The following is a 24193-nucleotide window of genomic DNA, read 5'->3' as shown; positions in this document are numbered from 1 at the left end:
TTTAAGAATAACTTAAAGAAACATCTTCTTTCCAAGTACAATGATTAGATGATGCATGAGTGATACCTACGTACAATTTGTAGCTGAATACCCATATATACACGCCCATGTGTGTATGTATATGTATGTGTATATATGTGCGTGTGTACATGTATGTATATGTATATACGTGTGTATATGTATATGTATGTGTGTATGTAAGTACGCCTATATGTATGTATATTTGTATGTATGTATGTGTGTATAGACTGATATATTTCTTTAACCTGACTCATGTTATCTATCTATCTAATTTTCGAGTCACTGTCAGTCCTTCAACCAAGAGCGCCATCTGGTGGAGTCAGATAATAAAGAGTGGTTCATCAGCAGAGAGCACACAGTCACAGTTTTTCATTATCAAACTCTCAGCTTTGATTGTTGCTAATTAATATTCAATCTTAATATCACCTATCAATCACTTAATAATTAATAATCACATTTGGTCCTTTTCAGCCCTCTGAACAGACTCAGAGCAGTGACTCAACATTTTCTGCACATATGTGAACACTCTGAGAGATCTCAGACCCCTCTTGAGTTCGGTTCACTTCAAGTCCACCACGCGGTTCACTAACCTGTGCACTGTGAACACAAAGCGCTCCAGGTTCACTTTGCTCTTTGCCGTTGAGTTCAGCCGTCTAGATCACATGATGTTGACCTGGGACGCTTTAACAAACAGACAAAACCATGTCGATCTGGACGCAGGATGTAAAGTAAAAACAAACTGTCAGCATGCATTATATATAAGCTATAGTGTGAACACAAGAGGACTGAGGCCTCTTTCTGTTGGGCCACTTTCTGGTGCACTTTAAGGATGCGTTCACACCTGTCCTGTCCTGTTCGGTTGGTTTGTGCAGGTGTGAACACACCCTGAACCCACCACACGTGACCACAGTGAACTTTATGAGATGAGACACCAGGAGCGCTGCAGCTCTTCCCTCTCTGTCTCTACCTGCTGCAGTCGTTCATGTAGCTGCTTCATGTCAGTCTTTAATGTCACTGTTCTCTCTGTCAGCAGCTTCAGACCTTCTGCCTCTCTACTCTGCAGCACCCTCTCTGTGTTCAGCTGCAGCTGCTCCAGCTCTTCCTTCCTCCTCTCCAGCTGCCACTGGACTCTTAACAGCCTCTGCTTGTCTCTCAAATATTCCTCAATGCTGTGGATTTCCTGTCTTTCTTCACACTCTGCTATGTTCCTCTCCAGGACCTGAAGCTTCTCCCTGATCTTCTCCATCTCCGTCTGCACGTCTTCCAGATCCAGTCTGAACTGCTCCCTCTGGTTCTCCAGTATCCTCATGATACTGGAGAACCCAAAGTCCATGACGTTAGCAATGCTCTGGACCTCATCCTGAAGGCTCCTCTCTGACATGACCAGTCTTTGCTCGAGGGCTGCCTTGTTTTCATCCAGAGCTCTCATTTTCTTTTCTTCTCCAGAGGAACAACGAGAGAGAACATCAGATTAAAAACAAACATGTGCTCTAATTCAGCAAAGGTTTTACATCTTCAGCAGCCTGCTGAGCTTCTGTCATGAGCACAAACACTATTCTCTGCGTCACTGTGTCTGAACTGAGGATTAATCCCTGTCAGTCCAAAGTGTCTGCAGATGTTTCAGGGACACTCTGACGCTCAATCTGTGAAACCGTCTGCATGTTGTAACTAAGCTTTTCTTCAGCTCTGTGTCTGCAACATAATAACTGAGAGATCACATTCAGACAGGGAACTTACTTTCTGTCCTCCCCTGGCCTTCAGGAAACTCAAATGCTGCTACTTCCTGTTGGTCACGTGACTTGTGTGATGTCACAGACTTGTACAGAGGGGACGTGTCAGGTGAGTTAAAGCTGGGGACTCAACTGTGTGTTTCAGGTTCCTAAATATGATCCAGTCTGAAGGTGTGTGAGAAGACACTGTGACCTCTGACCCAGCAGAGAATGTCAAACCTCAGGGAGCTTCTGTGGAAAAAATCTGACCCAGACTTTAATTTGGATTTGATCCACAAACCTGCTGCAGGTCATGTTATTATAAACTCTGTGGGTTTAACAGCCAGGTAAACGTTGAGCCAACAAACAAGAAGGTTCAGCAAAGAGGCTCCAGCAGAGTGTGAGGGGAAACTAATGTGGCCAAGTGGATGTGACGCAGTGGGAGAGCTGGTGCGGCCTGGATCTGCTGATCAGGGTGGTAAAAGGCACCTGCTGGGGGCCACTATTGGTTCCCAGTCCCCTCATCATGTTTTTGTATTTAAATAAAATATGTCTGGTTACATTATGTTGCAGGCTGTGCATCATGTTGTGTTGTCGAGCTTCCTGAGCAGGTTCAGACGGGAGGCTGCCAGGTTTATTCACTGTCTGATTTATAGCTTTTGTTTTGTTGCATGAACTGTCAGACGGGGTTAATTGTGCTGTTTGCTGCTGACTTGGTGTTTTCTTTTGTGTCTTTGTTGGTTTTGCACTCCTCGACTATTTTGATGACCAAAAGCGAAGTTTATAAACTCGTCTTGCACTCAGCTGATGAACTGGAAACTGATTTTACTCGTGGAATTATTTTTGTAATAAATAAAGATTTCTATTTTGAATGTGATGCAGCTTCTGGGGTGTATTTACTAGTGTTGTAGTACTCGAGATCGGCCTTTTTTGAGGGTCTTGGTCTCGTCTCGGAATCGAGGGCATTTTAACTCGGTCTCGTCTCGGCCTCGGACTGGGCGAACACAGGTTTTTTGAACGAGACGGGTCGAGACCACCACTGATGCTTTTTGTCCGTGCTTTACTGATAAGAGTGAAAAAGACCATCTCAAAAACAGCTGATAACTTCAAATCATTGGCAGCATAAAGATTTCCCAGCTGCAGCTGCTACCTGCCCGCTGTCAGTGTGAGGGACTGACACGCCCCCTGCACACAGAGGATGGAGACGGCAGGAGGAGACGCTGCATGAACTCCTCGTCCTGAAAGATGTCTGAAGGAAAAAGAAGGGGAGGAAGGAAGGAAAGAAAGAGAGAAGGAGGGAGGAAGGAAAAGAGGAAGGAAAGGAGGAAGGAAGGAAGGGAGGAAAGACAGGGAGGGAGGGGAAGAAGGAAGGAAAAAAGAGAAAGGAAGGAAGGAAGGAGAGAAGGAAGAGTCAGAACAGATGGGGACCCCGGAGGACAATACAAAGGTTAATTTCTTGTTCTTTACTGTTTTTCGTTCCCTCTCTGTGAAATGAAAGGGTTATTGTGACTCATCAGGTCAGGTCAGGTTTGATATGATGAACTTTGTCACAAAGTGAATCAACAAGTTTGCTGAGAGTTGTTTCATTGTGCTCTGCAACAACAGAGCAGGTATTGTTTTTGTTGTTTTATTGATTGAAATAATAAAAACTCACGTTTTGATGTTTTCTTATGATTTTCCTTTGATATATATGGTCTCTGAAATGTCTCTGTCTTGGTCTTGTCTCGGTAATGTCTCGGTCTCGACCTCTAAATGTCTTGGTCTTGGTAATGTCTCGGTCTCGACCTCTAAATGTCTCGGTCTCGGTAATGTCTCGGTCTCGACGTCTAAATGTCTTGGTCTTGTCTCGACCTCTAAATGTCTTGGTCTTGTCTCGACCTCTAAATGTCTTGGTCTCGGTAATGTCTCGGTTTCGACCTCTAAATGTCTTGGTCTCGGTAATGTCTCGGTCTCGACCTCTAAATGTCTTGGTCTCGGTAATGTCTCGGTCTCGACCTCTAAATGTCTTGGTCTTGTCTCAACCTCTAAATGTCTTGGTCTCGGTAATGTCTCGGTTTCGACCTCTAAATGTCTTGGTCTTGTCTCAACCTCTAAATGTCTTGGTCTCGGTAATGTCTCGGTCTCGACCTCTAAATGTCTCGGTCTCGGTAATGTCTCGGTCTCGACGTCTAAATGTCTTGGTCTTGTCTCGACCTCTAAATGTCTTGGTCTTGTCTCGACCTCTAAATGTCTTGGTCTCGGTAATGTCTCAGTCTCGGTAATGTCTCAGTCTCGGTAATGTCTCGGTCTCGACATCTAAATGTCTTGGTCTTGTCTCGACCTCTAAATGTCTTGGTCTTGTCTCGACCTCTAAATGTCTCGGTCTCGGTAATGTCTCGGTCTCGACCTCTAAATGTCTTGATCTTGTCTCGACCTGTAAATGTCTTGGTCTTGTCTCGACCTCTAAATGTCTCGGTCTTGGTAATGTCTCGGTCTCGACCTCTAAATGTCTTGGTCTTGTCTCGACCTCTAAATGTCTCGGTCTCGGTAATGTCTCGACCTCTAAATGTCTTGGTCTTGTCTCGACCTCTAAATGTCTTGGTCTTGTCTTGGTCTCTAAATGTCTTGGTCTTGTCTCGGTCTCTAAATGTCTTGGTCTTGTCTCGACCTCTAAATGTCTTGGTCTTGTCTCGACCTCTAAATGTCTTGATCTTGTCTCGGTCTCTAAATGTCTTGGTCTTGTCTCGGTCTCTAAATGTCTTGGTCTTGTCTCGACCTCTAAATGTCTTGGTCTTGTCTCGGTCTCTAAATGTCTTGGTCTTGTCTCGGTCTCTAAATGTCTTGGTCTTGTCTCGACCTCTAAACGTCTTGGTAATGTCTTGGTCTTGTCTCGGTCTCTAAATGTCTTGGTCTTGTCTCGACCTCTAAATGTCTTGATCTTGTCTCGGTCTCTAAATGTCTTGGTCTTGTCTCGGTCTCTAAATGTCTTGGTCTTGTCTCGACCTCTAAATGTCTTGATCTTGTCTCGGTCTCTAAATGTCTTGGTCTTGTCTCGGTCTCTAAATGTCTTGGTCTTGTCTCGACCTCTAAATGTCTTGGTAATGTCTTGGTCTCGGTCTCTAAATGTCTCGGTCTCTAAATGTCTCGGTCTCTAAATGTCTTGGTCTTGTCTTGGTCTCGGTCTCTAAATGTCTCAGCCTCTAAATGTCTCGGTCTCTAAATGTCTTGGTCTCGGTCTCGGTCTCAGTCTTGTCTCAGTCTCGGTTGGTGCAGTCTTGACTACAACACTAGTATTTACCTTACAGTGACTGAACCTGTTGCATGTGTGTGGGATGTGCCACGCTAACTCTAATGAGAAACATGTAGACGATGTTCAAACTGAACTCACCCAATAATAATAATAACAACAATAATAATGAATGAATGAATGAATGAATAATAGGATTATATTTGATCCAGTCCTGTTGTGTCAGTAGTCTCGGTAGTTTTTATTCAGGTTTTACATGTTGTATGTTTAAGTTGCAGTCAGGAGACACAGTGCAGGACACTCTGCTGCATCATATCAAATATTATACAGACTCGTCTCATGTGTCTCTGAACGGTCCTGGAGACAGACAGGACACCGACTGAGCAGAGCGTCCCCTCACATCAACAGCCTACAGGGACAGATGAGTCGACTCACTGATCTCCCGACATTTCCAAATCCACGCAGCAAAGACAGTCACTGCCATGGTGATGGTGATGATGATGGTGATGGTGATGATGATGGTGATGGTGATGGTGATGGTGATGGTGATGATGATGGTGATGGTGATGGTGATGATGATGGTGATGGTGATGGTGATGGTGATGATGATGGTGATGGCGCTGACGGTCACAGCAGAAGATCTTGACGGGAACATGATGAAATGATCTGATACGAGAAAACACCAAACAACAGGATCATTTCTGTCCCGACCTGAAAACTGTTTCTACAGCAGACCTGCATGTTTCCCTGGAGATATATTTAAGAGAGGTCACTGTGATTTTTATTGTGTCTAACCTTTGTTCTGCTCCACTGAAACAAGATGGTGGCATGATGAGTTTTACCAATAAAGACCATTTGGTGAAAACAATCTGAATTAATTCCTTCCAACATCAAAGATTAAAACAGAAGAGAGAATAGGATTAAATGAATCTGAGACTCACTGATGATCACGTCTCCATGTGTACGCACCAGACACAGCCCCAGAAAAATGAAAGCAGCCAACGACGACACAAGAAGAAGATCTTTACAGGCTGAACCCATCTGAAACAACAGAACACAAACAGAAGCAGCCTCATGTGAAGCAGCAGTCAATAACTGCTCATGTCTTAATACTTAGTCTGAGTTAACGTGAACACAGGCAGGTGTCATGCTGTCAGTGACACAATCATCTGCATGACATGTTCTGATTGTATTAGTGGTTCGATCCTGAGGAGCAGCTGCAGGAACACCCGCAGTGCCACCTGCCCAGTAAAGATGGCGGTCCAGATAAGGTTGATAGTTTCACCTGTGTCATTTAACGACATGCACCATTACGTTTCTCTCACAGTTAAGATAAGAGTGAGCACAGCAGATGTGACGGAGAGAAGTTCAACAGAGCAGCTTTTGTTGTAAAATGACCCAAAATCCTTCTTAAAAAAAGCTCCATGTAAAAACTACAATCATTCATAACGTGTGTTCGATCCCACGTACCTGTGAATCCACCTCAGAGAGCAGTGAGCCTCAGTCACAGCCACATGTCCTTGTTTCCTCTACTCAGCCCTGCAGTATATTTACCATGTCCACATGTTCACTGCCACAGTGTTTGCTCTGCTAACGCCTTCGCTCTCCAGCCTTTTGCTCCGCCCACCTGCACCTGGCCTCACCTGTGTGATGTCCCACCTGACTGTGAAACTCCTCCCTCTGTGTCACCTGTGCGACATCTGGACGTTTCTGTCTGGTTTCACTTTGACAAACTTTTCATACATGAATGTGAACTTGAGGTCAACCTGCTGTATCAGACCTGCTTATCTGTTCAACCTTAACACCACTGTTATCAGACAGTGTGTGTGTGTGTGTGTGTACATGACGCCTGCAGTGTAATAACTCAACGTCACTGACTCCAATGATTCAATGAGTAGAAACTAACACAGAACGTTGTCGTTAATAAGAGAGTCAAACAGGTGTGTAGTTTCAAAAGACAGAATGAAATTCTTCTGTTGTCTGAACATCATGAAGCTTCATCACTGAAGAGAAGATACAATCTGAAAACGTCTCATTGTTGGTTTTCAATAAAGCAGCATTTTAAAGAGACGAGGTGACGTCGTCAGAGAGCTTCGACTCACTCAGCTCAGAGTTTATTTTATTAAAAGGCAGTGACACAGTTAAACCACATTGTTCTGTGTGTTCACACGTCTCAGACGCTGCTTATGGAGCTGCTGCAGCTTTCACCACATCTCTGTGTTTGACTTCTGACAGAAGCTTTAGCCAATGAGTCCGAACACGTCCACCACACTTTGTCTTCAGCCTTTCTCTCCTCTGTGTCTCTGTACCTCCTCCAGATCTGTCAGAAATCTATCTTTGACTTTATCTTCCTGTGCACTGCGAGACAAAGATCTGGATATTGACGGTGGAGGATGTTGTTGTCCTTCATATTACACAGAGAAAACTGAGCACTGAAACACTGTGTGACACATCTGCACCTGAAAATCTGGATATTCAGGCTGTAATGACTGCTGGGTGCTCAGCAGAGGAGAGTGTGTGTGTGTGTGTGTGTGTGTGTGTGAGGTTCATATGAAGTGAATCATTTACATTGTGATAGATAAACTGTTGTGGATGAAAAAGCTGTTGGTTTAAATCGATGGTTTCCTTCTGTAAACGTCGTCTTTTGTCTCATGGATACATCTGCCTTATGTCTGGCTCAGGTATCTGAGCAACAGGCTGTGAAGGCCTCTCAGGTGACGAGAGAAAATGTTGAGTCATTGTTTACATTTAAATATGTACATTATGAAAATCAATCCATTTTCATCCTGTCATCCGAGGGCAGGTCTCAGAGGCAGCAGGATGAGCAAAGTACTACAGGCCTCCCTCTTTCTCCTCCTGGAGGACCCTGAGGTGTTCCCAGACCACATGACATCTACCCTCGCGTCACCAGGCTCTTCACGTACGGCGAAGAGCCTGGTTTCCATTCACTCTGAATTTTGTCTGGATTCTGGTTCCGGTCTAGAGAGCGGATCCAGAATTCACCAAATTCACCAAAGTAAAACTTTACATTCTGGCGCACCATTGATTTCCATCTCCTGTTTCTCCACGTTGGAAAGTTGAATGGGAAAAGAAAGAAGAGTGAAGACTGTCGCCACGATAGATGCATTTTAATCATTTAAACATGGACGTACAACAGTCTGCTTTAGAAGAGGTTCTTTAAGAAACTTGGTTGATAGAGCATGCTTCATGGTGAGCATCACGCACTTTTCCTCTCTCTTCCGCCCCCACCGCCCCAAACTTTATCGAAAAAATGCATTTACAAACTACAGGTATAATGAACAAAACTAGGATCAAGTGCCTCTTAAATAAAACACACAACTGAAATAATAACTTGTAATACAATTAAATACAATAAAAGAAAAAGGTAAACTTAATGGCTTGGGGCTTTTCTTGTAAATTATATTCTTTAAATTAAAAAGTTTCACCGCATTTTTATTAGCTTGGTGCTTTTATTTTGACGGAAAGGCATATCCATCGAATTCCAGATCCTGTCTCTCTCGCCCTGGTTCTGGTTGCTTACCAAAACGGCCACCAAACGGCTCCAGACCAGATGAGATCTATAATCCCTCCAGTGTGTTCTGGGTCTGCCCCGGGGCCTCCTACCAGCTGGACCAGGAGGATCCTGATCAGATGTTGAACCACCTCAACATGAAGGAGCAGCGGCTCTACTCCGAGCTCCCTCCAGATGTCTGACTCCTCCCCCTATCTCTGAGGTCATAGGTGTAGTTTTAGGCATGGACGCTAAGGACGAGTCCACACCAAAGCCACGGAAACACGAATACAAAAATAATGCTGAGTGAAAACTGTAGCCTACTTCGTTTTAGAATTACCATTCACAACTTGCGAAACCTTATCTTGCCTGGTTGACGGCTGCGTTCAGCAAGCTGTCCAGTCAACAGCCTACTTTTCCTCCCTCGCTTGGCGTCAATACTCGACCAGCGTGTCTGTCACTGACAGGCTGTCTGCAGCTCAGAGTCAAAACACAATCGATCGGCAACAGCAAGGATTTTGATTACACAGCGAGTAACATTGAAGTTCGTGTGGTCCCTACCAAAGCTCAAATCAAACCTTCACCTCTGTCTGAGGCTCAGCAGTATGGAAATAAAATATAAAAAGGTGAAGAAGAGTGAAGGCAAAGAAATACCCCCCCACCACCACTTCCTGATGTCTTAACGAATCAGAGAGCTTCAAACTGTTTGACTGTCACTCCTCAGACTCTCTCGCAGAGACCACAAAGCAGCTGTTGCCTCTGTCTCCAGAAACAAGCTGCAGAGACAGAGAGTCCTCATCTACATCACGTCCCAGCTGTAAATCACACCATCAGTCAGCAGGAAGACAAGATGGAGGTCACAGCGCTCTGCATCACACTGTGTGAGTACTGACCGTCTGTAAATGCTCTGTGATCAACACAGCTCGTTCTGTACGCTGTGAAATTCACAACATGAGACAAAGTGAAGAGACGCAGTTCCTCCCTTGTTTCTCTGCACTGGACTCATCTATCTGTCAGCACACTCTCAGCTGCATGAGCTGTCCTCTGTCTCTGTCCCACGTCTCTGTCTCTGTTTCTGTCTCTGTCTCTGTCTCTGTCTCATGTATTTGTGCTTGTTAAGGTAAATTAAAGCATTTTATAAAGTTAAGGAACAAACAGCAGTTTGGTTGAATATGAAAAGTTAAAGCATGTGGTGTTTACTCTCCTGTGACTCAAACCAATGTGTTTTAACTTCCTGGACATGAGACAGGCTTGAGACATGAAGCCGCTGCTCACATGTTACAGTATGTGATAACATGGAGTACAGTCTGACGTGAACCTAAATACACAAATCATGTGTTTGCTGCTGTAAGTCGACTCACTCCTTCTGTCTCTAGTGATAAATGTGTCTCTGCTGACTGTTGCTCAGATTCACCTTTGCTCCTCCCAGAAAGAAGGTGAGTACTGATTCTTTCCTTAGAGATTCATCCAGAGAGAGAAACCTCAGTGACACATGTTGTAAAGATATGATCATCCAAACAGCAGGACGGTCATCCTACTCACCTCCGAGTCATGGAGGTCATGACCTTCCTCTGCCTCTGATCAGCTGACTCTGATGGGGGGTGGACGTGTCCAACAAACCTTGGACTTTCACCCTGCAGCCTGGTGGCTGTTTCCATGTGAATGCAGAAACCTAACCACGTGTTTTTGGTGGCAGTGCGGCATTTGTAGCACCAGAATGTGCGGGATGTCGGTAGCAGGTGCAGAAGGACACCTGTGCATAATATGTAGACATGAGGGCAGCAAGAAAGTGTCAATGTGTGACTTGAGATGGGAACGTGTTGCTGAAACCTGACCTAGGTCTGATGACGCCATGTTGCATGATCATAGTCACATGCTTCTGTCTGAGTGATGCACACTTGTTTCCAGGACAACAGGTTGTCAGACAACATGACCTGTCAGAACAGTGGCCACTCCCCCCAGTATTATCACGATCACATACTAAGCCATGGCAACCGTGCGGCACTCTGCCATCCAAAGCGCCCTCACAAATAGGAACAACCAGGCAACCACCCTGAACAACAGAGCAACCATTCCTATTACTATCCTGGGGAAGTCATGGCTACTTTTGACGCCACCGGCCGCTCGTTAGTCCGGTGTGTGTGTGTTGGCAGACGGGCTGGGAAGCAGCAGCTGTAGCATGTCTTCCTGTTCTGTGGCAGCAGTGTCTCAACATGCAGTGTTCTAACATTGTTCTAAAATCCTTTGATTGGACTTGAACGTGTTTTTCATGTTCAAAGATCTTTTTCATTGAGTGCGTCTCGTCCTTTGTGTCTCTGCCATGGACGCAGTGTTTCCTCGTGTTGATCCAAACACACAGCAGCACTACGAGTACGAGTCCGTTGCTCTCACCTGTGAGGGGCTGCATGGGCTGCATGGATGGAGAGTGATGAGGAAGATCAAGGCAGGCGTCACAATATGTGCTTCTCACTTCGAGATGTCGACCGGACCCTGCACCATCACACCTGCCTATTCATCAGACAGTGGAGCGTACTGGTGTGAGGCTGGAGAGAAGAGAAGCAACGCCGTCAACATCACCATCACTGGTGTGTTTCAGGTCTTATAGTGACATTCTGACAGTGCACGACATTGTGATGATGTTTGTTTCCAACTCAGCTGGTCCTGTGATCCTGGAGAGCCCTGCCCTCCCTGTGATGGTGGAGACGCTGTGACTCTGCGCTGTCGAAAGGAGACGACCTCCAACCTCACAGCTGATTTCTATAAAGATGGCCGCCTCATCAGGAGAAACACTACAGGAAACCTGACGCTCCACAGTGTTTTTAAATCTAACGAAGGACTCTACAAGTGCAACGTGTCTCAAACTGAAGAGTCAGCAGAGAGCTGGCTGACGGTCACAGGTGAGACATTAACACTCAGTCTGTTTCCATGACGACAGAGACAACAGATCTATATAAACCCCTGTGAACATGTCAGTGTGAGTGAAATGGTCCTGCAGTGAATTTGTTAAAGAAAGACGTGCAAATTGCATCAGCAGTATGACGTGTATAGAGTTGTTACAGCATGTGTTATATCGTCCCTGCAGCGTTCCACAAAGACGCACCCTTAAATGACGGCTGCTGCTCTCTAAGCACGGCTCTGCAGACTGTAGGTGTGGCTTCACTGGTGTTACTGGGGCTGGTGTTGGGACTGCTTCAGCTGAGGAAACGGCAGGTACGCAGGACAGAGCAACAACATGTTGTCAGCAGGGTTCAGACAGCTGTTTCCTTTCACACCACGACCTTGTTGAGTCACATCACGTTTGTGTTCTGTCATTTCTGGCAGGTACTCTGACGTCTTCATGTCAGTCCCTTCTTGTTCCTGCAGGTAAGACACACACACACACACACACTGTGTCCTGTCCTATCAGCATGTCACTTCTCCTAATGAGCCATTGAAAGGGTCACTACATTTCTCTATGTTATGAAACCCTGGTGGTTTCAGCTGGGAAACACTTTGATGGACATGAGGCCTCTATGAGAAGCATGTCCGACTGTCCTCCATGCAGCAGACGGGAGATCGTCCCAAACAGGACCGGGGACGATGAAGATACTGCGGTTGATTCTTTATCTGCAGGACGTCTGGTTGAACCGAGTCAAGTTAAACACCACAAACACCAGTGACATCAGACAGAGTTATACATTTCATTTCAAGGGATTTCATTGTTGTTTTTTTACACTGTACTGACATCAATTTCCAGCCTGTGTGTCGTCCAGGTCAGACAGCTGATACACCTGAAACATGGAGCAGAGGAGCCACAGTCGCAGCAGAAGCTCTTCACTGATTGTTTCTACAATATCTCACTTGAATGTTTCATCATGTTCCAAATTACCTCTGTTTTCATGAAGCATTGTACAAAATACACCAAAATAAATGTTCATAAACTGGACGACACTTTGTGCAATTCCTGATCCAACAACCACCGACCTTCACCCAGGAGGCCGGTGTTCACTTCCTGAAAGACTGTAAAGCCAAGCCCTGTTCTTTTGTCCTCAACCAACCAGAAAACAGAAGTGTATTCTGAAAACAGACAATGCATGTAACAGGCTGAAGTTGACACGGCGGCGTCCCAGCACGTCAACAACCAACACACCCAGGGTACCTTGGAAACGTGGACATGGGCTTCAGCTGACTCACATCCTCAGGGTGTATTTTTAAGAGGTAGCAGATAGTTACAGTTCTTGGTTAAACCACATGGTTCTCTGCTCTGCCTGTTCTCACGTCTGAAGACGCTGCTCGCTGTGGTTTAATGCAAAGATTATTTTACAGTACGTCCGTTTGACTCGAAGCAGACACGCTGAGTTCACAGCTGCAGGGTCTAACAGATGCTGACACACTCACCTGAAGCCTCCCATGGATGTATTAAGCCATTCATGTCATCACAGTGCACAGTTAGGACAGGGGTTGCATCACATCATGGGCTCTGTTACTATCATCTGTGATGTGACTGTGTGAAAACCTGAGCTCACTGCTGAGCTGCAGAAACGTAGAGGCGGCACACATGCTGCGTCTTCAGCTGCATGGAAGGCTCAGATTGTGTTTTGGTTTTTAAGTTAAATGCTAAAATCATCCACACAGCAACATGCTAACAGAGACAAGATGTCAGCTTTCACATGGAAGCAGGAGCGTGTCTCAGATCACACACTCCTGTACGTTCACTTCACACTATGAACACTGTGTACTGCTTGTGTGGTGCACTCATTTCAGCAGGGTGGTGTTGTCTCAGATCATGCACTGCCTTCTTGCACTCACCTTCACCTCTTCTTCTTCTTCTTCTTCTTCTTCTTTTCAAACGATGGATCACAAACAGACGGTGGATCATTATCACCAACATTTGACCTCTATCTCCGCCCACACATAAACCAAACTTGCACCACAGTGTCAGTGCTGATTGTAATGTCGCGCCATGGCTAAGAGCAAATTAGCTTGCTAGGGAATGCTAATGTTAGCACTCACATTATGGTTGATGCACTGAATCATCACAGACCCACAAACATCACTGACAACTTCTATTCAACAACAGTTTTGGTACTTGGTGCAAAAACATGTCGAGCTAACAGGCTCCTTGTTGTTTGCTACGTCACAAAGATGGCGACTGTTGAGGCTGAGAAGTGTCCGTCATTCCACACTCAACTTTTGGACCGTTTTGAGTGTGTCAGTAGCACACTGCATGTTCCTGTACTGTGCAGTGTGAACACACTGAGGGCCGGATCTACTAAGTGTACTGATTTGCCTGCACAATCTAGAATTTTGCGTGTGAGGCTGAACTGCGGTTTGTGGGTGATTTACTAAGAGTGACTGCGTAAATGTCAAGAGGTGCAGACGTGTTGGAGACACCCTATTTAAATGAGGGTTTTGCGTGTTTTATGGTTTGCAGCATGGCGAGTTTGGAGAGAAAGCACAAAGTGAAATTCGACCCTATGGAGTTAGAGGTGTTGGTAGACGAGGCCAATCAACAGCAAAGAAAGCTGAGTGTCTCACAGAGGAACACTACATGGGAAGAAATCTGTGAAAAAGTAAAACGATGCGAACGGTGGATGAAGTGAAAAGAAGATATCAAGGCATCAGAAGAAGAACACAAGAAAAACTGGCGTATAATAAAACGTCTGCAGATAAACCAGGTGGAGGCACAGTCGATGAGATGCCTCTGACCATCAGCCAGGGACCACAGAGGGAGGAGAGGTGCGCACGGCGGGCAAGGTTGGTGTCCTCCTCCGGCATGGCATTCTGCTCCAGCACACGAGGGTGTAAAATGTGTTCTCTGCGTCTTCTTTCATTGTTTCCATGTCTCCTTCTTGCAACAATAACCACAGCCATGTGTGCGCAATTACACATACAAACCGTTTGCAGCTGCCTTTGACACGTGTTAAATATAGACGCAGTTTCTGTTTGCAAAACTGCTTCCAGGTTTGATAAATCACGCTGCGTGTGCTAAGTTAATATATTTACATGTTCTCCTCCCAGCACACGCACAGTTGCATGTAAACGCCCCATATTGCATATTCATTGCAGCAAACGTACTAACTGGATGCAGACGCACTATTCTGCACCTTTGAAAGACGCAACCCTTACTGCACACTGTTAGCACATCACTGCAATGAATTAACGCAAACCTTTAGTAGATCCGGCCCTTAGTGCACTTACAGGATGAAGGAGGTGATCTGAGACACACTGGCTGTTTCAAACAAACACCAACAGAAGGTGAGCTCAGCTCTGTCTCACACAAAGACTCAGTCACCAGAAATGAGCTGCACAGGAAGAGGAAGTGCTCAGCCATGTTGAGCTGTAGGTGAACTGTAATGCAGTCAGCAGCAAGTCAACATGGAGGTCACAGCTGTCTGCGTCACGCTGAGTGAGTACTGAGTCTGTGTGCTGCATCTTGTTTCAAACAGACATGAAAAAGCTTTTGTCTCTGAAATAACGTTTGTGTTTCCAGTGACACGCCTCCTGCTGCTGCTGCTGCTGCTGCTGCTGCTGCTGCAGCCTGCACAGGTTAAAGACAGCTGTTCCCACAGTGCTGGTAAGTTACCATGAAGTGGTGATTACTGGTCTCTCATGGTGCCGTTATATCAGACTGTAGATGTTCACCTCGTCAATATTTGTCAGATCCAGTTAGTTTAAACGATTAGAAAGAGTTTTTCATTCAGTGTCTTTAACATCTCTCCCTTGTTGTTCTGTCATTTTACTAGAATAGTAAATAAAGAACAGTTACTGATCCCTCCCTTCTTCTCTTTCTCAGACGCATCTGTTCTTCGCATCGTCCCATCCAGACTGCAGGTCTTTGAATACGAGTCAGTGTTTGTAAACTGCGAGGGCTTTCCTCATGACTCGACTCAGTGGAGGGTGATGAGGAGGATCAAGGACATCAAAACCTTCTGTAACACAAACTGGGAGACCAAAGGACCCTGCACCATCACGACGGCCTTCTCAACAGACAGCGGAGAATACTGGTGTGAAGCTGGAGGAAAGGAAAGCAGCACTGTCAGCATCGTAGTGAGCGGTACCTACTTAAAATCTTAATGACTGATGTTGTGAAATATGAGTACTTTAGATATCCTTAACTTATTGTTTCACACATGAACACTGCCACATGTTGGGACAAGACATGAAATACAGTTGGCCAATATGAACCTAATCACTGGGGCAGGAGGACGAGGGACGTGTTGAGGAAAGAAATTGTACATTTGAAGTCAAAGATCTACAAGAACAACGTCCTAATATTTTGACTTAATGTTCGAAAGCTAAGATTTTTTCCTTTACGTGGCCCTAATCCTCCTTCATAGCTGTCTGAATATTATTGATTTATTATTTAAACACAATGAACGTAAACGTGCTTCATACTTAATATTTAATTAGCATTTAGTGTAAAAAAGGTAAAAATCACATTACTTTCATTTTGACCTTTTGACCTGTCACCTGTCGATCAGCTGGTTCAGTGATCCTGGAGAGTCCTGTTAGTCCTGTGACGGAGGGAGATGATGTCACTCTGTGCTGCAGAAACAAGATGGCGTCCAACTTCACAGCTGATTTCTATAAAGATGGCCGCCTCATCAGGAGCAGCTCCACAGGAAACATGACCATCAGCAGTGTGTCCAAGTCTGATGAAGGATTCTACAGGTGTCACATCTCTGGAGCTGGAGAGTCACCACAGAGCTGGCTGACTGTCACAGGTGAGACTCAACATCGACTCAAAGCAAAAGAAGTGTGATTTCCTTTGACTCAGCTCAGCTCAGTGCAAACTGTCTGTCCTGTAAATATTATAAGTTAAAGTCAAACAGTGATGATTTTAACTTGGTTAAAGGAGAACCAGCAACATGAGGGGCTGCTTTAAAGGATAACTTTGGTATTTTTCAACCTGGGCTCTATTTCCCCATGTGTATGTGTGTGTATGATTCATGGGTACGACTCGTTCTAAAACTGGTTCAGTATTGAGGGAGGCGGATGCAGCCGGGAGCCGTGAAACAAGCTAAAGCGGTAACGAGGGCAAATGCATACCGTATAAGTTTGCGCATTAAAAGTGCTTTTTTTCGCCACTGACCGGTTCAGATCACCAGTGCTATCTCTGTAAATAGCATACTAAGCTTTTCCCTTACCTCTGGGCTGTGTGATGTCACAGGCTTTGCTCCACTGTGTCTGTAGCTCTCTCTACTCGTGGGACAGCCGTTTTCTTGAGGAAGAGGTGTTTCGGGATTGGATGTTTTCTCTTCTTCGGCTGGCAGTAGTCATCTTGGGAGAAGTGAGCACTGCAGACCTGATGGTCTGCAAGGCGCAGTGTCTGCAGAGGAGTGTTAGCATCCATTTGTAGCACAACTAGCCACAACTTCAGCATCTCGCCGTCCGACAAAGGCAGCCTATGAAAGCTGTACGGGGTGTTGCGCGACATCCTGTTCTTGTGTTCAGGGAAAAGGCCCGTTTATTTGAGCACTCCAAAAACTCCAGTAACACTCCAGGGGGTAGCACGTAAAAGACTCCGTCCTCTGACTCTTCTAGCGTAACACACACACACTTCATACACACATACTCACTAAAGGCCTGAACATACTCGGACGGAACGTACGTGGAACAGACTCTGCGGAGGTCCGTGCGGACTCAAAGCGGACGTCCACAAGCCCTGTGCGCACAAAGCTCAGATTTTACGACCACGCGGACTCCGCTCCGTGCACCAGTGACTGCTCAGTATGTATTTTTCACATCGCGGGGATTTTTCACGGACGTTTTTACAGGAAACTACAACGCGGAAGTGCACTCGACTATGAAAGCCCGAATGACTGCGGACATTCCTCGAGGAGTCCGCTCCGCTTATAGTACGCCCGAGTATGTCCGGGCCTTTACAGTACCCAGTGGGGCAGCCCTCCCCCTCTCTGCTCCAACACTGACTGACAGCTGACTCCACTCATTCACACTCACCACTGCCCCAGCTTCGCTACAATATGCTATTTACAGAGGCGGAAAAAAGCACTTTTAATGCTCAAACTTTTACGGGACGCATTTGCCCTCGTTACCGCTTTAGCTCGTTTCACGGCTGCCGGCTGCATCCGCCTCCCTCAATACTGAACCAGTTTTAGAACGAGTTGTATCCATGAATCATACGCACACATACACATGGGGAAATAGAGCCCAGGTTGAAAAATACCACAGTTATCCTTTAACCCCCTCTGACACCAGCAAAGAGGAAAGGAAACTTAAGGCTCAAACAGGGATCATTTAGACATTAATCTCTGTCCAATGAAAATACAGGGAATGGAAATCAAACAGTAGCTGGAGGAATGTGCACTTTAGTACTGATCCAACTTAACAACACTCCTCTGTGATGAAAGACATGTTCAGCGTCTGGAGGACACATAGTACACATGCTGCGTCTTTAACCACCTGGAAAACATGAGGTCAGAGCTGATCTACTTCCTGTCTGCCTGTGGGACAGATGTGACGCTCTGACAGCTCTGCACTAACATGATCAACTTCTCCTCCATATTTCAACGTCGACGTTACAGATCAGAAGCGCAGAGAGTCGTTGACTAGAAATGATACGCCGTCTCATGGCGGTCACTTCCTGTCAGCGTTACAGATCAGAAGCACAGAGAGTCGTTGACTAGAGATGATACGCCGTCTCATGGCGGTCACTTCCTGTCGATGTCACAGATCAGAAGCACAGAGAGTCGTTGACTAGAGATGATACACCATCTCATTTTTAGCACCTTACTCTCCTGCAATATGATTAATCAGTAACACGTGACCTGTCACCTGTCGATCAGCTGACTCAGTGATCCTGGAGAGTCCTTCTCGTCCTGTGACGGAGGGAGAAACTGTGACTCTGTGCTGCAGAAACAAGATGGCGTCCAACTTCCCAGCTGATTTCTATAAAGATGGCCGCCTCATCGAGAGGAGCTCCACAGGAAACATGACCATCAGCAGTGTGTCCAAGTCTGATGAAGGACTCTACAGGTGTCACATCTCTGGAGCTGGAGAGTCACCTGAGAGCCGACTGGCTGTCACAGGTGAGACATTCATGTTTCCACAGGTGTGAACCTTCTCTGAGTCGAGGCTCACTTCTTTTATGTTGTGTAAAATGTTTTGTCTTAAAGGAGACTTTACACAGTTGAGCTGTATCTTTTATCCTTCATTCTCATCCTGCGTTCCTTCACACATGTATTTCCATGTGTCATCGTTACAGCACACGCTTTATGTTGTTATCTGTCCAGCATACCAAGAAGAGACTCGTCCTCCTGTCAGTTACTCCCCTCGTGTCTCCTCCCTGCTGTGGATGACTGTCACTCTTTTACTTGTGGCTCTGCTGCTGCTGTTGATGCTGAGACTCCTCTACATGAAGCTCAGAGGTATGAATCATTTAGATTCAGAATACACCTGATTAGACTCACCTTTACATCCCTTCATGAGTTAGATTTCAGAAACTTGTAAAATCAAAGTCAAGGAGCATTAATACAACAGCTGGTTCAGACCGAGCGATCTGATTGGACAGGGGTCATTCAGTCAGTGCTGATGTACAGTGTAACAGCACTGGGACTTTAAGGCAGCTGCACACATGCTGCATGATGCACACTCAAAGGTTTCAATGTAGACGCACAGCAGGCGCACTCTTTGTAACTTTATGGAACGCAGCGTGCACCACATGTCATGTGACGAGGACCAACCAATCACAGCAGCACTCCTGCTGGTGTTTGTTATTGCTTGATAAACTCTGATTATTTGTCCCTGATAGACTTTTGTCCTGTTTCTTTGTTTTGTGTTCAGTTCAGGCAGATGCTCCTCACTCTCCTCCATCTCCTCCATCTCCTCCATCTACTCCATCTCCTCACTCTCCTCCATCTCCTCCATCTTCTCCATGTCCTCCATCTCCTCCATCTACTCCATCTCCTCACTCTCCTCTATCTCCTCCATCTACTCCATCTCCTCACTCTCCTCCATCTCCTCCATCTCCTCACTCTCCTCCATCTCCTCCATCTACTCCATCTCCTCACTCTCCTCCATCTACTCCATCTTCTCCATGTCCTCCATCTCCTCACTCTCCTCCATCTCCTCCATCTCCTCACTCCTCCCTCTCCTCCATCTCCTCCATCTCCTCCATCTCCTCACTCTCCTCCATCTCCTCCATCTCCTCCATCTCCTCACTCTCCTCCATCTCCTCCCTCTCCTCCATCTCCTCCATCTCCTCCCTCTCCTCCATCTCCTCCATTTCCCCCCTCTCCTCCCTCCTCCCCAGTGCTCTCTGTTGTACGAGCAGGTAAGAACCTCAGTTTGCATACAGTCTCTTTGGTTACGTTTAGCCGACACACACACGTGGTTACGTTTAGCCGACACACACACATGCTTACGTTTAGCCGACACACACACACACGTGGTTGAGTTTAGGAATAAAGAACAGGGTTTGGCTTTACAATCTTACAGGAAGTGAACACCGGCCTCCTGGGTGAACGTCGGTGGTTGTTGGACCCATCCATCAGCCACCCTCCCTGGACTTCTGCCACCTTAACTTTTGTTGTTGTCCCGTCACATTTCCCCTGATGCCCAACGGCACCGTTAAACGATAACAGTGTATCACATCGACTTTTAAGGATGGCTTCTTTTGTCGGTGTCTGACACCAGAAGTCACCAAACAGGTGCCAGACTTCAACAACTTCGCAGTGAGACTGGGTTGAATCTTTCAGCCTCCAGGTGATACCAGAACTGACTGCAACAGTTGAGTACAGCTCAGCTCAAACTGGATCATGAGGCCAAACGTGCTCCAAATACGTCTCATGAAAATGACAACAAACATAAACACGTCAAGACCAAACATTTTTATAAGGATCATCTAGATTTTGCTGTTGAAGAATTTTGACCAACACACTGATGCTCAGTTTCATGTCACAGTCCTAAAGTACAAAGTATGTCATGTTTACACTGCAATTCTTGTTAGTAACTGGCAGACAAAAACAGTAATACCAACATAACTGTAATAAACTGGTGTTCCTGTTAAAATAGTAGTGATAGTTTTTAATCATTATGTTTCAGTGCCTGCAGAGACCAGAGCAGCTGATCGATGTCAGCCAGTATATGCTGTCATCACAAACCATGGAAAGGCAGAAGGTAATTAATTTCACACTGACTAACACTGACTGCTAGCTGTCACACATTTAATCAGATAACACTACTGAATGATTTAATTTGAAGTTCATCACCCTGCAGGTTAATGTTTGCAGCACAAGCAGAGAGTTCTGCAAACACTGAGTTAATAAACTGACATGATCTGAAACTATCTCAGCTTCAGGAGCTTCAGGAGCTTCAGGAGCTTCAGGCACTCATTTAAATTTCTTTTATAGCATCTCAGACAAAAACCACAGAAGAAACCTACAGACAGAAACAGGTACACTGGCCTCTCAGTTCATTGTGTAGCAGCTCCTGTGGTTGGACAGTCGGGGGGAAGCTGCATCAGAGTCAAGCAGCCAACCTCCATGAAGAATACGTGACAATACACACTTTACAGTCCCCAGTTTATTCTCATCAGGAGACCCAGAGAGAAATGTCAACATGAAGCCCTGATCAACCTTTCACATGTTGATCCAGTGCACACAAACATACAACACTGTCAGGTCTACATTGTAAAACTATGGAATAAGGTATTAGCAGTCTTTGTCAGCCTGAGAAAATATTTACTACTAAATACTTACAATTAATATTAATTTTAAAAGTTAAATCAAACATTTGACTCAGTCTAACAGGAGAAATGTGTTCATGCTGAAATGTGACCAAAGCACTCTTTGGTTGTGACGACCTATAACAACAAGGTCAATAAAACAAATAACAATGACTGACATTATTACAAGGATTCCCATCAATAAATTCTGGACAACATCAGTATGTTTTTAACACAAATAATAAGTTGGGTATCATCTGCATAAAGATTATTAAAAAAACGGTGAATGTAATGTCTCAGGGAAAATATATGCAGGGGAAAAAGAGGGCCCAGTATTGAGCCCTGGGGTACCCCTCATACCAAAGCAGTGACTAACGGTGCTCTCACATGTAACTTGTTTGGTTTGGTTAAAACAAACTCAGGTCTGTTTGCGCTGGTGTGAAAGCTATTGATCCATCTCTGGTGACCAAACAACCGAGCTGAGACTGCTCAAAAAGGTGGGACCAAGTCTGCTTCCGAACGGACTCTGGTGCGGTTTCGTTTGTTGTGTGAAAGAAAACGAACCAACCACAGGATGTTTTGACAGCAGACCTGTGATTCTGTCAACAGCTAAACCAAAAATTTAATTCATCTGCTCATCATCAATGGCTCATTTTTCCCCTCTGATCTCGACCAAATGAACCAAACTCCGGGTGTGAGAGCAGCTAAATATATCTCCAATGGAGAAGCAGCATTGTAGAATAACATATCAAATCTATCAAATAAATGTTTGATGTGTTTGCTGCCTTTCAGTAACTCACACTGTCTCTCTCCATCAGATCAGGGCGAACCCTCGACTACACCTGTTTACTACGCTTTGAGCATGGGTAAGACAACCAATTAAATCCAGTATAAAACGACACATTCTCACTCCCCACTCATCACATATCGCCGCCTGGTCAGTGGACTTTCATGTGGGTGTGTATCCTGTCTGTTACAGTCATCGTGTCTTTTCAAAATAAACTTCAGTTTTCACAGGAAATGTACAGTTTCAGGTCGTTACATGCATGCAGTCTTTTTCAAAATAAATAAACTAAAAAACACTGCGTATTTACGTTGATGTCAATGTGCAACAAAGACATGTGGATAGGTTTGGCTCTGCATTCATACAGCAAGCAAACACTGGCCTCGTGGGTGAAAGTCCGCTGTTGCTGGACCCCTCCATCACCCCTGCTGCCCACCTTATAGGGACGTCCAGTTTCTAAAATCACTGAAAAACTTCTCCATTGTTTACCAACTGTAAACATGTTGTCGTGACCACCACAGAAGGCCCCGCCTTAGCTGGATTTGTTGTCTAACAACACTTTATTTTTTAGACACTATTTAAAGATACATTCCAGTGATCAAGCCCAAAATGTTTTTCCATCTGACATGATTTAATATGTTTTTATAACAGGACCAGCAGCATCCAGCTCCACTGTGACACCAGCTCCGTCTGCGAGCACCAGCCCACTCTTAGAGGACTGATTGAGCTCCACAGGCGATGAGGCAGGACTGGTCCACACTGTGTCTTTGCTCCATACTGTTACAGAGAAGGCTTCACTCACTGGAGGTTAAATGAAAGTTAAATGATGTGTCATTGCACAGACACACTGTTTATGTGTCAGTGAGAGAAGAGACATCTGACTGAAGGACAGAAGAGACTCTGCACGTCTGTATAAAGACAGTAAATCAAACATCCACAGTCACTTGTACATGTGAGCTTATCAGCCGACTGAAATATTTCATGATGTTACATATTGCAGAGTAATGGTTGTGTTTCCATGCACACTCATGTGTTTAAACGTCATACATGTCAGTGCACCAGGTGGGTTGTTGTATATATTCATACATCACAGAGACGGTAAAGATGTGTGTTGATTCATAATTAATAGGGCTGTCAAGTGATTAAAGAAAATCTAATTATCGACCTCCTCTGTGATTAATTCATCTGAATTAACTGAAAGTGTTTTAAAAATGATCCTTCAATTGAATGTTGTCAGACGTGTCGTAGTGAAGCTGCTGGATGTTGGACACAGTTGTCCCCCTGTCCTCGACCACCCAAACTGTCTGCAGTCCATTCTGTGAGGGAGTCCGTGAGTCGGTCACAGGTAGACTGACTCAGTCTGACCACCTGGTCCAGGCTGGCTGCTAGCGTTAGCATCAGAGGCTGTGCTAGCTCAGACCTCTGGGTCAGTGTGGTCACGTATATGTAGCAGCCCAAAGGCGTCAAATACAGGCACGCTAAAAGCTGCACTGACAAAGCAGCGATACGTGATGACTTGAGATGACAACTTGTTGCTTGTAGTTAATCGATCATCTTTTAAAACAGGAAGATAAATTATGACAAATGAATGAATGTGAAACTGATGCAGCTGTCTCTGTGGTTCATTGATCACAAAAGTCCAGTTTCACATATTAAAATGCTCAGTTTGTATTTTTGTCTCCACACACATTTAAACTTTTATACATGAGTGTGAATTTAAACGTCTCAGTTTATCTTGATCCTTTGTTAAACCTGTGTAAATGTTCATCAGTATGTCTGTTCTGGAAATTAAACACTTATTTATACTGTAACTGTTGACGAGACTCATTGTGCACAATATCCATACAATAACCATGGTGTGTGTGTCCTTGTGGTGCACGTTGTAACGGTTGAAACTGAACTCTGGACCCGTTTTCTTCTCACCTTGGAGATAAAACAAACACCGACCTGATTAAACTGCAACCTGCAGAGATCTGAAGCCTGAACTCTGGAGCCAGTTCTATGTCTAATGAAGGACTCTACAGGTGCAGCATCCCTGGAGTCGGACAATCACCTGAGAGCTGGCTGACTGTCAGAGGTGAGAGACACCAATGATTTGTACCTTTCCTGTGTCACATGTTTTAAAGCTCCATAGACTCATCACACATGATCGTAACCTGCTCTGCAGTCCAGCTCAGTGTGACATTACAACTGAGCATCGTTACAGAAACTGTGTCTGTGGGCTTTATGATGTGGTTTTAACCTGCTGGTCTGAGAACTAGAGCCGAGGATGTCT

At 45.2% G+C, this 24193-nt stretch overlaps 4 protein-coding genes across 5 annotated transcripts; 3 read left to right on the top strand and 1 right to left on the bottom strand.

The window, feature by feature from the left end:
• Positions 1-473: 473 nt before the first annotated feature.
• LOC144459855 (uncharacterized) lies at positions 474-6660 on the bottom strand. Its single transcript, XM_078164626.1, has 4 exons — positions 6427-6660; positions 5898-5997; positions 5392-5622; positions 474-1458 (listed from the first exon to the last, which is right to left on the bottom strand). The coding sequence occupies exons 2-4, from the start codon at positions 5995-5997 to the stop codon at positions 938-940; spliced, it is 852 nt and encodes a 283-aa protein (XP_078020752.1). The 5' UTR covers positions 6427-6660; the 3' UTR covers positions 474-937.
• Positions 6661-9195: 2535 nt separating this feature from the next.
• On the top strand, positions 9196-11917 carry LOC117246120 (uncharacterized). The gene is made up of 5 exons (XM_078164427.1): positions 9196-9348; positions 10798-11052; positions 11123-11364; positions 11550-11677; positions 11789-11917. Exons 1-3 carry the CDS (start codon positions 9318-9320, stop codon positions 11176-11178), a joined length of 342 nt encoding a protein of 113 aa, XP_078020553.1. The 5' UTR covers positions 9196-9317; the 3' UTR covers positions 11179-11364; positions 11550-11677; positions 11789-11917.
• A 2847-nt stretch (positions 11918-14764) lies between these two features.
• Positions 14765-16211, top strand: LOC144459910 (high affinity immunoglobulin gamma Fc receptor I-like). The gene is made up of 4 exons (XM_078164716.1): positions 14765-14855; positions 14940-15023; positions 15243-15503; positions 15931-16211. Exons 1-4 carry the CDS (start codon positions 14825-14827, stop codon positions 16209-16211), a joined length of 657 nt encoding a protein of 218 aa, XP_078020842.1. The 5' UTR covers positions 14765-14824.
• Positions 16212-18263: 2052 nt separating this feature from the next.
• On the top strand, positions 18264-23694 carry LOC144459781 (uncharacterized). 2 transcript variants are annotated; one of them, XM_078164423.1, is made up of 4 exons: positions 18264-18498; positions 20513-20587; positions 21953-22000; positions 22570-23694. In XM_078164423.1, the coding sequence occupies exons 1-4, from the start codon at positions 18333-18335 to the stop codon at positions 22638-22640; spliced, it is 360 nt and encodes a 119-aa protein (XP_078020549.1). In that variant the 5' UTR covers positions 18264-18332; the 3' UTR covers positions 22641-23694. The 2 variants fall into 2 exon arrangements, with proteins under 2 accessions (XP_078020549.1, XP_078020550.1); XM_078164424.1 differs by lacking the exons at positions 20513-20587; positions 21953-22000; positions 22570-23694 and adding an exon at positions 18703-19301.
• The last annotated feature ends 499 nt before the right edge of the window (positions 23695-24193 follow it).

This window comes from Epinephelus lanceolatus, chromosome 22 (assembly GCF_041903045.1).
Source record: "Epinephelus lanceolatus isolate andai-2023 chromosome 22, ASM4190304v1, whole genome shotgun sequence".
Lineage (NCBI taxonomy): Eukaryota > Metazoa > Chordata > Actinopteri > Perciformes > Serranidae > Epinephelus > Epinephelus lanceolatus.
This window is presented reverse-complemented; position numbering and strand designations above follow the sequence as displayed.

What these genes read in the sequence shown, in the direction of transcription:
- LOC144459781 (XM_078164423.1), top strand. Translation starts at nt 18,333, where the DNA reads ATGGCGTCCAACTTCCCAGCTGATTTCTATAAAGATGGCCGCCTCATC. An exon ending in GAGCCGACTGGCTGTCACAG is followed by an intron (nt 18,499 to 20,512) that starts GTGAGACATTCA and finishes ATTATGTTTCAG; the next exon opens with TGCCTGCAGAGACCAGAGCA. An exon ending in TTACTACGCTTTGAGCATGG is followed by an intron (nt 22,001 to 22,569) that starts GTAAGACAACCA and finishes TTTTTATAACAG; the next exon opens with GACCAGCAGCATCCAGCTCC.
- LOC144459855 (XM_078164626.1), bottom strand. Translation starts at nt 5,997, where the DNA reads ATGGGTTCAGCCTGTAAAGATCTTCTTCTTGTGTCGTCGTTGGCTGCT. An exon ending in ACATGGAGACGTGATCATCA is followed by an intron (nt 5,623 to 5,897) that starts GTGAGTCTCAGA and finishes TTCTCGTATCAG; the next exon opens with ATCATTTCATCATGTTCCCG. An exon ending in TTGGAAATGTCGGGAGATCA is followed by an intron (nt 1,459 to 5,391) that starts GTGAGTCGACTC and finishes CCTCTGGAGAAG; the next exon opens with AAAAGAAAATGAGAGCTCTG.
- LOC117246120 (XM_078164427.1), top strand. Translation starts at nt 9,318, where the DNA reads ATGGAGGTCACAGCGCTCTGCATCACACTGT. An exon ending in AGCGCTCTGCATCACACTGT is followed by an intron (nt 9,349 to 10,797) that starts GTGAGTACTGAC and finishes CCATGGACGCAG; the next exon opens with TGTTTCCTCGTGTTGATCCA. An exon ending in CGTCAACATCACCATCACTG is followed by an intron (nt 11,053 to 11,122) that starts GTGTGTTTCAGG and finishes TTTCCAACTCAG; the next exon opens with CTGGTCCTGTGATCCTGGAG.
- LOC144459910 (XM_078164716.1), top strand. Translation starts at nt 14,825, where the DNA reads ATGGAGGTCACAGCTGTCTGCGTCACGCTGA. An exon ending in AGCTGTCTGCGTCACGCTGA is followed by an intron (nt 14,856 to 14,939) that starts GTGAGTACTGAG and finishes TTGTGTTTCCAG; the next exon opens with TGACACGCCTCCTGCTGCTG. An exon ending in TGTCAGCATCGTAGTGAGCG is followed by an intron (nt 15,504 to 15,930) that starts GTACCTACTTAA and finishes CCTGTCGATCAG; the next exon opens with CTGGTTCAGTGATCCTGGAG.